Below are 18,937 nucleotides of genomic sequence, written 5' to 3' on the forward strand. Positions count from 1 at the left end.
TTTTCTACACACCAAGGTTGTAAAGAGTGCTTATTTGAGTTACTATATCTTCCTATCAGCTCAAACCAATCTGGTCATTCTCCTCTGATCTCTCTCATCAAGTTTTTTCAACCTGCAGACCCCGGTGTAAACTCTAGAGACTATCATGCATGTCCGAAACTCCCAGGATATCTGTAGTTTCTGATCAACTCAAACCAGCCCATCTGGCAATAAAAACCATGCCACGGATAAAATCACAGAGATCACAATTATCCCCCATTCTGATGTTTGATGTGAACATTACATGAAGCACTTGACCTGTATCTGCATGATTATATGCAGTGCGGTGCTGCCACATGATTGGCCGATTAGATAACAACCTAAATGTGCTCCTAATAAAGTGGACGGTGAGTGTAGAGTAGTATTACAGGCTACTTTATCAGAACCCCGCCGTCTCATGGGAAAAAAAAAATTCTAATTGCACTGGTGTGGGTGTGTCTTAACCTCCTCCTGATTATAATAGGCTATTTATGCTTTGCACTATGGGTAACATATGCAACGTTTTGTCATTATTATTGAATGCAAGCATCACACTATATTAACGTTTATTGAAGCTCGGACTAGATATTGTGTACATTTCCCTTTAGATAATTTTTTTTTGGGTAGGGGGAGTGGGGGGGGGGGTTGGGGGGGGGTTAAAGGACACCAAAAGTTTATCAAAGACTGAAGTTAGACACCTGGTCTAAAATCATCACTGTGTTTCTTTAAGTGGCAGGTGGCAAGCAAGAGTAAGAAAACACCACTGTTGAGGGAAAAAAAAAAGAAAAGAAAAGAAAAAAGCTGTAAACTTGTGTTTTGTGCACGAGAGATCTGAGACACGCCTCCCAGCAGCACGCGGATCCGCGCTCTTGCGCTCATTCCGCTCCTTAAACGGATCTGCACGCTGTCTTCATTAACCTAAAGACAAACCCGGGATTATGTGGGATTTATGAACCGATCATCATAAGGAAGCAGTTCACGGCTAGATTGGATTGATTGGACTGATTTGACCTCTACGTCCTCTTTGCTGTACGATGCTTTACTTCCAGCTGGTCATCATGGCAGGGACGGTCATGCTGGCGTATTACTTTGAGTACACGGACACGTTCAACGTACACGTGCAGGGCTTTTTCTGCCACGACAGCGCGTACACGAAGCCGTACCTCGGACCGGAAGAGTCGAGCGCGGTTCCGCCGGTGCTTCTGTACGCGGTGGTATCCGGTGTGCCCGCGCTGGTGGTGAGTGACCCGCAAGCGCTTCTTCAACACTTTAATGAAGCCGCAAACTGTTTAACACGAACTCTTCATCAATATAGACAGTTTATAGCATTAATGATAAGGTGATGTAGCAGTGCTGAACCAAAATGTCAGGTACGCGTTGATATTTTTTTATTTTTATTTATTTATTTTTAAACAAATGTCTTTAAATGTCAAAATTACTCCATGCAAATGTCAGATTTAGGGAAAAAAATAATAATTTGGGAACAGGATCCGAACACCATAAATAACATTTAACTTTTATAAGGCACCATTTTGCCCTCAGTATATGCCTTCTACATATTTTACATTTATATTTTTATTTTTCACATTTGATATTGTCCCGTGTTGCATACAGTATACCTATAAAATTTCACGTCAATATTACCTATGAAACGTGTGGGGGGGGGGAATGCCATAATTTTACAGATTTTAAGTCCAAAAACAGAAATTGCACACTGGTGTCCTCTGAAGGACTTTACGTTACTGTACCTACATGTGACTGCACATTCATAACACTTATCTTTTATGTGCACATAAATGTACATGAATGGTACAGTTAATTCATTCATTAATTCATCTCCAGTAAGCACTTTATCCTTGTCAGACCTTCAGTGGATTTAAAGCCCCTATGCTTCAAATCCAATGGGAATACACTATGGATGGGACACCAATCTGTCAGAAGGCACTATGCACAAACCATTCACACCTAGGGGCAATTAAGCATAGCATATACACATACCGGAATATTTCTGGAGACGGGAGAAACTGGAGAACCTGTGCTGAGAATCAATCAATCAATCAATCAAAATGAATTTTTCCCACACTCCTAAGTGATGTTATTTTTCATATTGTCATGATCTTCTCAGATTCTTATGGAGTTATTTGGGTGTTTTCACATGTCACTATTACGTATGTAGGAATAAATTCATACATTTAAAATCTATGTCCAGACTTGTTATATTTCTGTAAAGCTGCTTTTGGACAATGTTAAAAGTGCTATACAAATAAAACTGAATTGAATTGAATGTGATTGTGCCCTGCGATGGATTGGCACCCTGTCCAGGGTGTACCCCGCCTTGTGCCCGATGCTTCCTGGGATAGGCTCCAGGTTCCCTGTGACCCTGAAAAGGATAAGCGGTATAGAAGATGGATGGATGGATGGATGAATTGAATGTATGAAATACACTATATGGCCAAACGTTTGTGGACAACTGACCATCACACTCATGTGCTTGTTCAACATCCTGTTCCAGATTTAGTTCCCGCCTTGCTGTTATAATTACCTCCACTTTTGTAGGAAGGCTTTCCTCTAGATTTTGGTGGTTGACTGTGGGGATTAGTGTTCATTCAACCACAAGAGCATTAGTGATGTTGGGTGAGAAGGCCCTCAGGTGCAGTCAGCATTAAAGTTAATTCCAAAGGTGTTCAGTGGGGTTGAGGTCAGGGCTCTGTGCAGGACACTCAAGTTCCTCCACTCCAACCTTGGCAAACCATGTCTTTATAAATCTCACTTTGTCATGCTGGCTCAGGTTTGAGCCCCTTAGTTCAAGTGAAGGGAAATTATCTATACAACTCTGTGCATCCAACGTTGTGGCAACACTTTGGGGAATATAATTTTACAAGAGAAATATTTCTACAGGGTTTTCTTTAAAGTTACAGTGTTCTTGTACATTCATCTCTCAAAACACTGTATAAATGACATCCTTTATAAAGAAATAAAGGTTACTGAGTGAACTCAGAAGGTGCAATGATCACAGCAACCATTTATTAGGTTGTTCAACACCAAACTGTTTCAATGGAAAAGCCAAAAGTAGTGCTGCTGCATAAGCTGACATTTTTTTAAATTGCTACCTCAAGTAGCATCCTGTTGCATGTACATGTTTAGCTATTTGTTTGCATTTATGTTTGCCTACTGTACAAAATTAACTATATTTAGTAAACACGTACACCTTTTTGTAGCAATTATTCAAGCGCCAGCATTGGCTTTGAAAACTAACACTGAAGTCTATTCTGTGTGGCTGATACTTTTAAGCCCCATAGAGGGAGATTCTCACTGTGAAGTGTATAGCTTTGGCAGGGAGTAGACCTTAGTCATGATCTCTTCAGTATGGACCACAGAGCTGATTTGCATTCTCTCTAAAAGGGCACATGGCAAAATATGCAAACTGTCTAATTGATTCTAAGCTCATGGATGCAGTGAGACATTTTACAAGTCAATATAAGTTCAAATGTCACATCCATAATACTGTAGTTTTCACCTCAGTGCTTATTTACAAAATCAATTTGTAAGCATTTATGAGACTTTATAAACACAATGTCCCTGTTATGGACACTTAACCTTTTAACTATGGTCTATCAGAGAGTGCTTCTCGTTTTATTTATTTCTTTATTTATTTATTTATTTATTTTGGATGACCATGGTTGTGTTTATATTCAGTTTCCCAGTGAATCAGAGCTCAGTGTGGTTCTTCTACCTATTTTGGACACTTTTCTCACTACTCACTCACTCCTTCACTCCCTTAATCAGTCAATCACTCATTCTTTTACTGTCTGTCTCACACAATCACTCAATGTTCCTTTAACCAGCTGTTCTTTTTTTTTTATTTTTAAAAAGACCATTATAATCCTCTTTGGTAAGGATTAATGGTGCAGTCTATATTAAATAACCGAAAACTACGAAGGGTTCTTTGTTGTATGCTCAAGGGCCCATTTAAACAGGCATTATTAAAGAAACCAACTGGACACTTTTCTCTGAAATTTGTTGGAGACTTTTTGAGTATAAAAGGAGTAATAATAGCAACAGTAACAGGGCTATTTTAAGCAGCAAGGTCAACTAAAAATCTGTGACAAGTTTGAGTACTAATCATATTACATAGTATAATAATAAATTCTATGCAGCATGGGAGAAAAAAACCATAAACATTATTTTCCTATAACAGCACATCCTGTGTGTTTAATATAATATAATATAATATAATATAATATAATATAATATAATATAATATAACAGTGATTTGCCAATGATTATAATTTTTTTAATTTATTAATGAATGACCTGTCATGATTTTTTATTGCTTATAATTACATTTAATATTGTGGAATGTCTGCAAGACAAGTTAGTTCCTGTTATTGTTTACATTATAGCAGCTATAAAAGAGTCATTCACTCACCAGCCTCTCTTTTTTTATCTTTCTCTTGAAAAACGAAAGGCACAGTTTGTCAATGCAAATTCCTCGGTCCTAAAAAACTGTCACATGGCAGAAAATTCTTTGTAAAAATAGAAAATAAGTTGTATTATAGAAACGATCAAGTATTAGAATGAGTGCATTAATATAAACCTTGAGTCATTTGAATTATAGCCGGAATTACTGTCAGAAATGCATAATTCAACTTCAACTTCAGATTCAGGAATTCTACAGTGCTGTGGTAAAAAGCATGTTTATAATCCCCTGATTCCTAATTTACATCTAAAATCCAATTTTATGTCTCCAATTTGTAATTCTGTCCATGTCCTCCACACTGAAATTGTAGAAAGCTGTGAGCTGCAGTTGGTGGAGGATGCAGGAGACAAGTGGAGCTTAACATCTATCATGCTTTGAGTCCTTGTTAAGAAGAGAGCGTTTTCTACTACTATTGCATCAAATTGTCATCAATTTTATCAATTATGATAAAGAAGAATCATACACATGTAGACACATAATATAAACTTGTACAAAGCCTGGTATATTTGCTCAGCCTTGCTGAAAATGACTCTGCACTAATGTGAAGGCCATAGAAGTGAATGCTTCATCGATTGTCACCATCAGCCATTTGTCAGGTTTTTCCCCCATAGACCCAAGTGTGAAGCCAAGAGAAGTAAAGAGTTTGATGTGGTGTTTTTATGTGTGCGCTGGTAGACAGTAAAGGTCAGCTATCACCAGTTATATCTCTGTTTATTTATACTGCTTGATGGATACAGCATTAATCTTCTGGTGGTGACTCTGAGATGGACCGGGTGTGTAACAAGTTGATGACCTCTTGGGAATTGGCAGTGGAGCCCAAATCACTGTCTCACAGTTTCCACTGAGAACGGATGAGTCTGGAAAGTTACATAACTTCCATTTTCAGGAGCAAGATTTGTTTTTACTCATTTGGCCACCAGCACACAGTCGATACCACATTAGCCACTGTTAATGTGGCTACATTAAGTCTACATTAACTACATTAAGTCAGCATGTCCGCCACAAAAGAAGTCAGTTTCAGGTGTACTTAAGGCTGTCAGCCCTAGAATTATTGGCACCCTCAGTAGAGAAAAAAATTGTGGCTAATCAGCTTGATCTCAAACTGAAAATATGAGAGAAACCAACTTCTTTTTAAAGTAAATTAAAGATTATTTAAAAATAATGGCACCACTAGAAATTCTGAAGCATGTTCCCATTTATATTTATACTGAAGAATGGTCCCATTTATATACGTACACCTGAATGTGTAGAAACTTTTAAGCAGTCATGCATGACTATGTCATTGGGATATAATAATGGGGTGACAAAACAAATTCCCTTAGTCATTCATCAAGATTGGGAAGATTAAAATTAACAAATGAAATTAGACAAACCGTGTTGACCTTCATAATTAAGGCAGAATTTATATAAAATATTACATGAATGAAAGTGCCCATATTTCATGTTAGGGCAATGTGTGTGGAATAATAAAATAAATGTGAAATTAAATTAAACATAAATGCAGCTTGTAGACAAAGACTATCCTTATTGTTCATGGTAATCTCATATTTGGGGCCTTATTATCATAATTTCATATTAATAAATAGCAGTATAAAGACCCGTACTTGGTAGAAAAGTAAGGGATCCATGTGCAGAGTTTATTAAAACACAATCCAAAATCGTTGCGCAATTTGGTTAAGCAATAATCATCAAAGAAATGGTGATCCATCTAGTAGCTGAAACAGAGTTAGCAAAATGGTCAAAACACAGATAAGGCAAAAACATGACTCAGAAATTTCACAGCATGACACATTACCAAGACAATGAGGAACTGAAAATCATACAATTTGATAAAGAAAACAGTGTCTACACTGATTCTTTCTTATATTTGTTTGCTTCATTACAGACATACAGTAAATCATACATTTATTTGAGTCTAATTCTTAGAAATGGTCAGGAAGATGTGGGATGAGTTGTTGTAATCAAACTGTATAGTTAGACAGAAATGATTATAAACAGCATTTTATATACTTTATTATTAAAATTGACCAAATTAACTTTTATGAACACATTCACATTGTATATGAATATATTTTATACATAAAGACAAGTAATAAGGTGCAATTTATTATATTTTAATGTGAACTGTGCTAAAATTATTTAACATTAACAACACCTCTATAGCAGCAGCCATCTGCATGACATAACTAGCCAAGTTTTCCTGCAAGCTACTGTAGGATATTTTAGGAAGACCATGTTATTTTGCTTTAGAGATGCTTTTTGGTATCGAGTCCATGCTCATAAATGAAACAACAACAACAACAACATCAACAACAACAACAACAACAACAACAACAACAACAACAACAAAACATCTTGTTTACTTCATTCTACCTTTGAAAGAGGATTTATTGTAAGTGGGCCTGACACTGGGGTGTAGATGGATTTGTTCTTTGACTCATACAGGCTGACCTTTTTCTACAGCACAGAACTGCTGGTAGCTTATCCTGAACACATCTCCCACAGATTTGATATTAGTCACTTCTGAAGTGCCTTTCTGACCCTGTGTACCTAATCATTATCTGTGAAACAAAAACACTGTGATAATTAAAAGCACAATAATGTCATTGTGCACATACAAATCATACACTTGTTTTCTATCTGCCTAGGTAAACATTTTGAACTTTATGCAAAAGCTTGTTTGAGTTGCGTAGCACTTTTATCAATTAACTGTCAATCAATTAATTAGTGGTGTTATAATCTGAAATTTTCACAGTAATCTAGTCTAAAAATCTTAGTTTCACAGATTAATTGATCATTTAATAGTACTCAGGATAGTGGTAAAAATTTAAAGAAAAAAATATTAGTACAAAAGTGTCTTTGTACATGCTTGCGTATACACTGTATTTCCAAAAGTATGTGGACACCTGAGTATTGAATATCCCAATTCCAAAACCATGGGCATTCATATTGAGTTGTTCCCACTTTGGTGCTGGAATGTGGCTATGGGGATTTCTGCCCATTCAGCCACAAAATCACAAGAGTTTGAACTGGATGATGCCAGATGAGAAGGTTCTAGGAACAGGCGTTGAAAGTTGGTGTGCAGAGTGTATAGCAATGCATGGTCAAAATCTATTTTTGGTTTTGTTCTGGTCAACAATGATGTCATGCGATGGAGTCGGAGATGCATCTGCAGTTTAGAATTTTACTAAAAAGCTGGCAGACAAATCCAAAGTGTGAAATAATCTCAAAAACATGAAAAGGTAAAAGGTCAAGCAATCAGCAACCTGTAATTCAGAGAGAAAATGAAAAATAGAAAAACCAGGAAGCATAAGCGAGATAAAAATAACCTGGATAACAAATACATAAATTAAGGCTTGGTAAGTCAGGTGAATGAACACTCAGCACTACTTTCATTTCAAACAGTCATTGTGAGAGTCTGTGCATATATAGGCTGAGGGCGTAAATGGAAACAGATGTGACTTGTTACAGTAGTATTCGGGTGAGTGTGAATGTGCCGGTGGTGAGAGGTGTTGGGGATTGTAATCCCCGGTGGCTATGTTTGTACGCCGCGGTGTGTTCTGGGAAGTGGAATTCTGCCATTGGTGTGACAAATGTCATGTGTGTTGAAAAGTCATTGTGTGTGATAAAGTTACAAATATGCTAGGAGTGTCAGCAGAATTTGTAATAAAAAACAAAAAACAAAAAAACAAAAAAAACCCCAGGAATGAATTATACAGCCAAAGGGTTTTCAGTGAAATCCGAGTCCACTGTACTGAGAAACTAGTTGATCTAAGGGGTCTAGTATGATCTAGTATCATCTAGTATGATTTAGGGGGTCACAAAGCAGCTTTACAAAAATCTGAATGTAGATTTAGATCCCTAATAAGGTAACAAGGAAAAAATCCCCAAGAAGGCCAGGTTCTATGGGGAATCTATCCTCTTCTGGGTAACACTGGATAGTGAGATTGTAAATCTCACTAAGAATACAGGTGTAGAAGAGTAAAGACAAACAGCATTAAGTGTGTTGAAAGCATGTTCAGTAGGTGTACATTGTGAATAAAAGTCCTGGGATGAGCACAGAACAGTCTTAGACCAGTATCCAGGTGAGATTATCCACTGAAGCAAAGGTGAGACTTGGGCACAAACAGTTTTTGAGAAATGCAGTGTATCAATCTCGGGACCATCCTGAACAACAAGAGGTGGCTCAGAAGTGCAGAAAGAGGTAGAAGTAAAAAAGTAGAGTTTTAGAAAGTAACATAACACAGTTGTCTTCTAAACTAGACTTTTTTTCTTTCAAATTTAAGCTTTGTCTCGGAATCCCGTTCTCCAGTGGCTCAGCATCTCATACAAACTTCAAAGACATGTCAGACAGAATTGCAGCTCTGAGGTGTGTGTCTAGTCTGTTTAGCAAGTAGTAGCAAGTGGGCAGTGGTAACTTAGATGTTAAGACATTGGAGTTCTGTGTGGAAGGTCATGAGATCATATCCTGGCACTGCCAAGCTGCCACTGCTGGGCCCTTGAGCAAATTGCTTAACTCTCAATTGCTCAGTTGTGTAAACTAGATCAATGTGAGTTGCTCTGGATAAGACCATCTGCTGTAAAGTAAAGTAACATCTATTTACTGTTTTGCACATTAGCTATGGTTTTCCCATCTCACTTTACCTTTAGCTATCGGGTTACCTCAGGATGTGAATGTTTATTAGAAGGAACGGCTTAACAGTTTAACAGCTTGACTAGCCAAGTTAATGTTTTTAATACAGATGTCCCATACAGTGTTATGCACAACAAAATAAAATAAAATTACTTACAAAATATGTGCCTACGTAAAGACAGAGCATGTCTTTGCTGGGAAGATTTGGCATTAGGGTTTTAGAGAGAGAGAGAGAGAGAGAGAGAGAGAGACTTTTGATAGTGGATTTTTTGTATTTAAAGGCAAGAGCACAGATGCTTTGGGCTCCTGCTGGCTCGATTGTCCAAGACATGCTTGCATCTTTAGTTTTGCACTGGAGCTACAGAGTTAATGTGGCTACCAATTAGGTGAAGCTTATAGCCTCCAGTTTAGCATAAAAGTCATTTAAAAGTAATGTGAGCACATAGTTTACTTTAGGCTTTATTCTGGGTCAGAGTGTGTTTTGACTCTTACCATTTAAGAGTTTTGAATGTGTGTATGTCACATAGAGGCAACAAAGGGAGTACTGAACAATACAGAGCACCAAAGGCAGCAGAATGCATGCTATGGATCAGTATGGCGCGATTTTGCTGTCAAAGGAATCGTCTGTAAGTGCAATTATCATAATCTCATAAATTGCAAATCCGTAACTTGTAAATCAGCAGCTGTGATTTTAACATGGATTTCACTTCAATCTCAATATTACAACTTTAAAGCATTCTGATTTCAAAGCACACTTTAATTAACTTTCAGGCTGCATTTTCAAATCACTGGTTACAAGATGGCAAGGCTGAAATAAAATGCCTACAGACTAAACTGATCAAAACTATACATGGCAAAATAAACATAAACATATATAAACCCATAGTGACAAAATAATCAACTGAATATGAACAATGAATTTGCATGAACATCTCATGACAGAATGTTGTCATAAATTAAGTTATTGATTTACTTACTAAAACCTACTATGCATTTGCAAGTCCAATGTTCAGTTCTCCAGTGTGGGTGAGTCTGTGCCTACTATAGCCTCGGATTCACCGTTCTTGGCTGACCGGAGTGGAACCTGATGTGCTGTTGTAGCTCATCTGCCAAAAGGTTCAATGTGCTGTGCATTCTGAGATGTGTTTCTGCTCACCATAGTTGTAATGAGTGATTATTAGAGTTATCATAGCCTTTCTGTCAGCTCGAACCAGCCATTCCCCTAGGGTTCCTCTCTCAACCTCTCTCATCAAAAAGGCATTTCCACCTGCAGAACTGTCACTTAGGGGTGTTTTTTGTTATATTATTTATAAACTCTTTATAGATGATAGAACTTTATAGACTACTATGCCATGGTCAAAGTCACTGAGATCATATTTTTTCGCCATTCTAATGTATGATGTGAACATTAACTGCAACATTTGACATGTATCTGCATGATTTCATGCATTGTGCTGCTGCTACATGATTGGATAATTACATGAAGGAGCAGGTATATAGATTGTCCTAATAAAGTGTATGATGAATGTACACATTTGCCACTGCATTTATCTACACATACTGTATAAGAAATGTAAGCTTTCTCCTATCATGTCTGTATGAAACAAAGCCCTGATAAAGAATATTAAAATCATGCTCTGCATGGTAATGAAATGAAACAGACTCTCTCTCATGAGCCTCATGCAATTTGACATTTATGGGGCAGGATGACACACCCGGGTACAATGAGTAATACGTGTTTGTGCTCACAGATCGGGCTCTGCTAACATACGCATCGGAGGGTACAAAATCTTTCCTTTCCTTTAATAAAGTTTTTATCCGTCTGCTCAACTCATTGTATTTTAACAAATTACAGCAAACAAATATGTAAAAACTAGATGAATACTAAATCTAATTGTATGGATATTTCCATCCATCCATCTTCTATACCGCTTAATCCTTTTCAGGGTCACAGGAGCCTATCCCAGGGAGCATCAGGCATAAGGTGGGGTACACCCTGGACACATACACACTCATTCATACACTACGGACACTTTTGGACATGCCAATCAGCCTACCATGCACGTCTTTGGACTTGGGGAGGAAACCGGAGTACCCGGAGGAAACCACCACAGCACGGGGAGAACATGCAAACTCTGCACACACAGGGCCACAGTGGGATGCGAACCCCCGACCCTGGAGGTGTGAGGCGAACGTGCTAACCTCTAAGCCACCATGCGCCTGTATGGATATTTCATTTATTATATTTTACTCCACAATATTAAACTAAGTACTTCTGTCTTTGCTAATATACAGTATCAAAGGTAAATAGTACACTTCCCTCTGTACTAAGGATATATTTATATATGTGTAGATAACTGGTAGCATAGACCGCTTTAGTGATGCACACACAACTTGGTTGCAGAAAAACTAAAAGTAGTTGCAACTTAGTTATAATCTGAGTGAAGAATCTATCACAAATTTTATTTAGGAATTTGATAATCACAATATTATTATGGGTTGAGAGGGAGTGCTATTCAGCTAAACTAACACTTTCAAATCATGTAACTTTAGAAGAACTCTATAGAAGGCTTGGCAATGATACAGTAATTGATCCTAAATTAACATTATAGCCTGCAATAAACCGGACATGTATACAGTGATCTCCATTAATATTGGCACCATTGGTAAATATGAGCAAAGAAGGCTGTGAAAAATTGTCTTTATTGTTTAACCTTTTGATATTTTGTTCAAAAACATTCAGCTCTCATGGATATCAAACAATTGCATAAAAAAAATCTTTGTTGAATATATGTTTGCTACAATTATTGGCACCCTTTTAGTCAATACTTTGTGCTACCTTCCTTTGCCATGATAACAGCTCTGAGTCTTCTCCTATAATGCCTGATGAGGTTGGAGAATACATGGCAAGGGATCTGAGACCATTCCTCCATACAGAATCTCTCCAGATACTTCAAATTTTAAGGTAAATGATTTCAAAGATTTTGTGGGCAGTAAACCATTTTTTGTGTTGATTTTGATGTATGTTTTGGATCATTGTCCTGCTGGAAGATCCCACCACGGCCCATTTTAAGATTTCTGGAAGAGGCAGTCAGGTTTTCATTTAATATCTGTTGATATTTGATAGAGTCCATGATGCCATGTATCCTAACAAAATGTGCCACCACCATATTTAACCATGGGCATGAGGTAATTTCCCATATGGTTACCTCTCTGTGTGCACCAAAACCACCTCTGGTGTTTATTGACAAAAAGCTCTATTTTGGTTTCATCTGAATGTAGAACCTGATCCCATTTGAAGCTCCAGTAGTGTCTGGCAAACTGAAGACACTTGAGTTTGTTTTTGGATGAGAGTAGAGGCTTTTTTTCTTGAAACCCTTCCAAACAACTTGTGGTGATGTAGGTGACTCCGGATTGTAGTTTTGGAGACTTTTTGATCCAAAGACATAACTAACTTCTGCAATTCTCCAGCTGTGATCTTTGGATATTTTTTGACCACTCAACCATCCTCTTCACAGTGCGTTGAGACAATATAGACACACGTCCTCTTCCAGGTCGATTCATAACATTTCCAGTTGACTGGAACTTCTTCATTATTGCCCTGATGGTGGAAATGGGCATTTTCAATGCTTGTGCTATTTTCTTATAGCCACTTCCCATTTTGCGAAGCTCAACAACCTTTTGTCGCACATCACAGCTATATGTCTTGGTCTTACCCATTATTATGAATGACTAAGGGAATTTGGCCTAATGTGTTACCTCATATTTATACCCCTATGAAACAGGAAGTTATTTTTTTTTAACAATTTCCTGTTCCTAGTCACCCAGGTGTACTAAAAAATTTTAAATATCAATGGGAATATACGTCAAATATATTTTCCTCATATGAATTCATGGGGTGTGAATAATTGTTGAACACCTATATTTAACATATATTTTTTTGAAAAACCTGTGTTGTGTTTGCAATTGTTTGATATCCATGAGAACAGAGTATTTTTGTGAATTCTTTTAAACAAAATAACAAAAAGTTAAACAATAAAGACAATTTTTCACAGGCTTTGTTGCCCCTATTTACCATGGCTGACAATATTAGTGGAAGGCACTGTACATGCCTCATAGAAACTCTGAACATATATACTAAAGAGAAACTGAAGGCATACAAGTCTCTTGATGATTCCAGTTTTGTTGTTTGTGGACACGTTCAAGATATAGTGTTTTAAAATTGAAACATCAAGGTCAAACAAACAATTAAAACAAGCAAGCCAGATGCCATAAACCCATTCATAAGCTGAACAAATGCATCCATAAACGCATCCATTGTAGGCAACCCCTCAGTCAGTATGTGACCTAACTTTCTATTGTTAGCTGGCTAATTTCCTGATGTAGATTTTAGGTGATCTATGTAGGTTTGTTGAAGCTAAATAGGAAGCTAAGTCTGTTAAATTCTAAATTAGTAAGCCAAGTTGACTGATATGATACTGAGCTACTTAACTGAGATTAAATAAGCACTGGAGGCCATCAGACCTATTATCATTCCTAATTGTCTGTAACTTTAACCGTCTTCTGTGAAAAGGTGACCTCTGTAAAAATAAACATGTTTATGAACACTTCTCCGAGTCTGACACCCAATAGTTCAAGTTAGAAAGTGAATTCTGCCTTGCTATTAAAAATGACTGAATTCTCCTGCTATGGTTTTGCTACCGGGAAGTGCAGATGACGTCGGAGTGTATCAGTCAGGGGTCTATACTTAAACAAATGGTTCATTTGTAAGGGTCCATTTGCATGGAACATGCAGTTAAAGTCCCTGTAAAGTGCCTTGAACACACAACATTATTTATTTGTTGACGAAATTTAAATTGAAACATCTCAAGTGGCCCGTCCCCCTTTTTAAATAGCCAATAGTGTTTAGCTTACCCCACAACCCGGGCTAAGCCGTACTTGACAGTTAGTACCATGGATTTTTATATTGTTGGGGCGGGACACTTCAGATTCTAAAGAGCATTTGATTGGACAGAAAATCTGATGAGAAGCTGAAGTGCAGAATGATCAAAATAATCAAAATTGTTGAGCTGTATTAGTGGTAGAGAGAGAGAATGTAAATTTTTAATGGATGTATTGTCTAAATGTGAATTTTGTCATTGTTTTGGAGCACACTAGCTTATAGATAACTTTAAGGCTAACATAGTCACACTAAAAGCCACAAAACTTAAATTTTGATATCATGGGAACTTTAAATCTATACTTTGGAAACCAAGAAAACTAGGTTCAAGACAACAAGGCAAGGGTCAGAGACTTGAGAAAAATAAGACTAGACAACCACTTTTGTACTCTGAAACAGCATAAGAACAGCTTGTTCCTTTTTTTCTTTGGCGAACGTTTTCTCAGCACCGGAAGTCTCCTAAGTCCATTTACTAAATGAGAGATCTCTTTCAGTTTTAAAAACATATTGTACAGAACTGTCACTCTGGAAGGTCACTTGCCAAATGCAAGTTGGCTTTTGTAGTTACCATTTCTTTTCTGTCCTGAGTAACACATTTTTTTTGATTGACAGACGTCTAGATAAGAAATCCAACCTTAACATATTATCATAACCATGTTTAAAGTCTAATACATACAAGCGGCCTTAGCCTCATTATGCAGCGCAACCTGTGAAAGCCTCATTAGCCTTTCTGAATTAGGAAAGCTAATGCTAAGACCTGAATGGAAGCTGGCTTCATCAGAGCCCTAATCATGTCCATTGTGCTCATTGAGTGCTTGTTCCCATGTTCACATGCTTGGAATGCCAATTTCTCAAATATTCCCTGATTGACTCTAGGCGTCTCCTCACACCTCATACCAAAGTAAGAGCATATACAAATCCAAAGTGTATGACTCAACCCGTACCGCATGTTAAAATGCTCTGGCTTTTGTTCTTTGTTGATGTTCTCAGATCACAGGAACCGAGTCTGTGCTCTTCCTGCTGCAGTATATCTCTGAAGATCTGGACAACAGGGAGAAGATTATAGTGATGGGCGACTGCTGTTACCTTAACCCGCTTGTGCGCAGGACATTCCGCTTTCTTGGTACGTCTCCTTGTTAACTGACAGTGCCCTTGATCTCTCAGGGCTGAAATGCTGGCAGTAGATGAATAGCAAATAGCAGATTTATTTTCACACTCTCAGGAAAACGTCAGTCTTCAAATGAGTGGTGGTAGAACCGTAAGCGTGTGTCATGAAGCCATGCTCTTGTTCATTTATTAGGCAGTATTTCCTGGAGTATGATGCTCAATGTCCCAGAGCTCTTGAACACTGAAATCTTTGCTTGAAATCATCCATTTGAACATACAGAATCAGATTTGTCAGAAAATAAGGATCATACCCACTCTCATAAAGACCAGCACAAAAAGCCTTCTGGCAATAAAAACAGACATGTGGTTTTTTTTGGTGCAAATAAGGCGAAACATTAATAGTTACAGAGACATAGTGAACATACTTTGAAGGAAGCTTGCCCAGTGTACCTTATGGGTCCTTCAGTTGACCTTCTGTGGGAAATATGTGGGTGTAACTAACAGGACTCAGGAGGTTGTTGAGGATCCATGTGCAGGAGGTTTTATTAACAAATCCAAAAACAGAACCAAAAATGTAGCAATGGTCAAATGCAGTACCAATGGTCAAATACAGAACAGTAATACATTATATATCCAACCAAATCAAAAGTCAAAGGTCAAGAAAGGAATGACGATCACAGTATACACGGCTCAGAACTTACACGGACAATAAGGTTGGCAAGACTTCGCCACAATGTGTACTGGCCTTATATGCTTTATAGGTAGGACGTCACCTGGAAGTAGTACATCAAAAAAAGACAAAGAGATGTAATGTCCTGGGCTGGACAGTGGGGTTCTGTGCACTCAAGTCACATCAAGTAAATCTTTATTGTCATTATAGCCATAAAATGTGCAGTGAACAGTAAGACGAAATAGCATTTCTCCTGGAACAAATGTGTAAGATACATGTATGACATACACAATGCTGACAGGACATAAATAAAGTGCAACAGGAATAGGAAGCATACAGGGAGGGGTTATGGGAAACAGTGGAAGTGTGTACAAAAACGGGCAGCAGAGAATAAATACTCCAATCACATTTAAAATGACAATAAGACATTACAGTAAACACAGTAGGGTCCAAAGCTCAATTAGAATAAATTTAGTAAAAAGTTTCAGTGTAGAAATGCTTGTGAAAGAAACCTGATGTGAATGACGTTTAAAGTGACAGTGTGGTAATGTGATGAATCAGAACAATCAGAGTGTCGGTGTGTTGTAAACAGTCTGTCAATGTAGTAATGAACACAGTGACGTGCATCATTATTAATTTAAAGTGCCTGTGCAGTAGGGAGGATGGAGCTACTTGGATTACTAGAACACTACTAGTGTTTCCCTATTAGAAAGTGATTCAAGTAGAGACCCTTTTAGAAGCCAAGAAATCTTGGACCCCCTAAAGGTACTAGTGTGTACCAGCACTGTGTAGTTCTGTTTCCTGAACTGAAGCCTTTGATAGAGATCTGATCTCAGTTCCTCTGTCAGGTCTGGAAAATATTTTTTCCATCTTTATAAAGAAATAATCATAAACTATTTTAATGCTGAATGAGTTTAGATAATCATTTATATAATTTTCCTATAGGGGGGCACGGTGGCTTAGTGGTTAGCATGTTTGACTCGGGGTTCGAATCCTGCCAATACCTTGTGTTTGCAGAGTTTGCATGTTCTCACCGTGCTTCAGGGGTTTCCACCGGGTACTCCGGTTTCCTCCCCCAGTCCAAAGACATGTGTTGTAGGTTGATTGGTATTTCCAAATTGTCTGTAGTGTGTGAATTTGTGTGTGATTATGCTCTGTGATGGGTTGCCCCCCCCCGCCATCCAGGGTGTCCACCGCCTTGTGCCCCGAGTTCCCTGGAATAGGATGGAATTTTCATATAACGGCATGCGCTATTGTGTTTCATTCTTCCTCCAACGGCCACTCCTTATTTACTCTCTCTTAAGAAGTTAAGAAGATAAAGAAGTAGCTTGTCATGTTATAGAGAAACTGCAAAACCCAAAGTCTTTCCAGTGTTGATGACCCTGAAAAATAGCATACACAATGGTAGGGGCAGTGGTGGCTCAGTGGTTAAAGGCTCTGGGTTTCAGGAGGTCAGGAGTTCAAGCCCCAGTACTGCCAAGCTACCACTGTTGGGCCCTTGAGCAAGGCCCTTAACCCTCAGTTGTATAACTGAGAGAAATGTAAGTTACTCTGGATAAGAGTGTCTACCAAATGCTGTAAATGAGATCATTTTAGTGTGTATTCTATTCTTACAAAACGATCAGGGTCAGGGAAGTTAGTGGAAGCAATTTTTTGTGGTTTCCATCAGGGCAAAATGCATGGATAAACACTAGAGTTGCCACAGGAGCGCAATGTTTAAACTCTTCTTGCTAATGCTCAATTTAATTGAGTATGATCCTACAATGAACTCTCCAGGGTTAGGGTTAGGTGACAAAGCTTGGCATTCATCCCCCTTTGCCTGTACTACAAACCCTACAACACCGAGAAAGATGTACAGGAGTCTGAACACAACTGGACTGCAATGGAGTGCGTACTTTATCGTCAGTGCCAAAGATATGGATTCATTTTTCAGCATTTAGGACATATTTAAATGAACTCCTGTCTGATCATCTTCAATTAATACTATCTAGTTCTGATGAACTAAAATCCCAAATCTGTTCAATTGTGTGTGCATAGTAAGTGGACGTGTTGCTGGTAATTTGCAAAGAATAACTGACTGTAAAAAGTTTGAGAGCCCTTGCTTTAGACTTCTAAATGGAACTTTTTTTTCCATAATTATTATTAATTAATAACTAACTAATTAGTAATGAATTAATTGTTAATCATCATTTAATTATTTAGTACTTGCAAATACTTGTTTAATCATTATTATTGTTTAATTTACATGCACACATGCTACTTTTTAATTCATATGATTCAACTGCTAACTGCTAACTGACTAAGTGTCTACAGCTCATTAGAATTATTATTATTTTTTTTTTTACATAGTACATGCTACTTGTTTGTGATAACAAAATAACCCTTGAATGTTTTACTGAAATAATCTTTTACTCAGTCTAGCCTTATTTATCATTTTTCTTTTCCTGTCAACAGGTGTGTATGCGTTTGGCCTCTTTGCCACAGATATCTTTGTGAATGCAGGTCAGGTGGTGACGGGGAGTCTGTCCCCTTACTTCCTGACTGTGTGTAAACCCAACTACACCGCTCTGGGATGCCAGCAGGGTGTCCGCTTCATCAGCCAAAAGGAAGCATGCACGGGGAATGGCGACGACATTCTGCATGCTCGCAAATCCTTTCCTTCCAAAGAGGCCGCTCTCAGTGTCTACGCTGCACTTTACATTGCTGTGAGTACATCTCAATTTAGTTTTTAACAAAACACATTTTCAGCTTTCCTAAAATCTGAGAGTTGACCCCTAACAAGTCAAGATTTAGACTTACTGTAGAAGCCATCCTTTCTGAGTGAGACTAATGAATATAGGGACAGCCCTGATACAGATTCTCTTAGACATGTGATACAGATAAGACATGTGATACAGACATGTGATACAGATTAATAAAATGAAGAAGTACACACATGGCACAGGAAGTGTAATGTTATTTAACAACAGGGCTGGGGAGTAACATAATACATGTAATGGCGTTATGTAATCAGGATACAAAAAAACTGGTAACTATAATCCGTTACAGTTACATCTAAAAACAAAGTAATCAGATTACAGTTACATTTTG

General features: G+C 37.8%; 1 protein-coding gene across 1 annotated transcript in view; it reads left to right on the forward strand.

The window, feature by feature from the left end:
• The first annotated feature begins 778 nt into the window (after positions 1–778).
• Positions 779–18,937, forward strand: part of plppr5a (phospholipid phosphatase related 5a) — a 30,871-nt gene continuing 12,712 nt past the window's right edge. Inside the window, exons 1-3 of the mRNA XM_053647479.1 lie at positions 779–1,256; positions 15,061–15,193; positions 18,302–18,552. Of these exons, the coding sequence (XP_053503454.1) occupies positions 1,053–1,256; positions 15,061–15,193; positions 18,302–18,552 (588 nt within the window). The 5' untranslated portion in view covers positions 779–1,052. The remainder of the gene's footprint in view (positions 1,257–15,060; positions 15,194–18,301; positions 18,553–18,937) is intronic.

The sequence above is a fragment of the Ictalurus furcatus genome, chromosome 17 (assembly GCF_023375685.1).
Source record: "Ictalurus furcatus strain D&B chromosome 17, Billie_1.0, whole genome shotgun sequence".
Classification (NCBI taxonomy): Eukaryota; Metazoa; Chordata; class Actinopteri; order Siluriformes; family Ictaluridae; genus Ictalurus; species Ictalurus furcatus.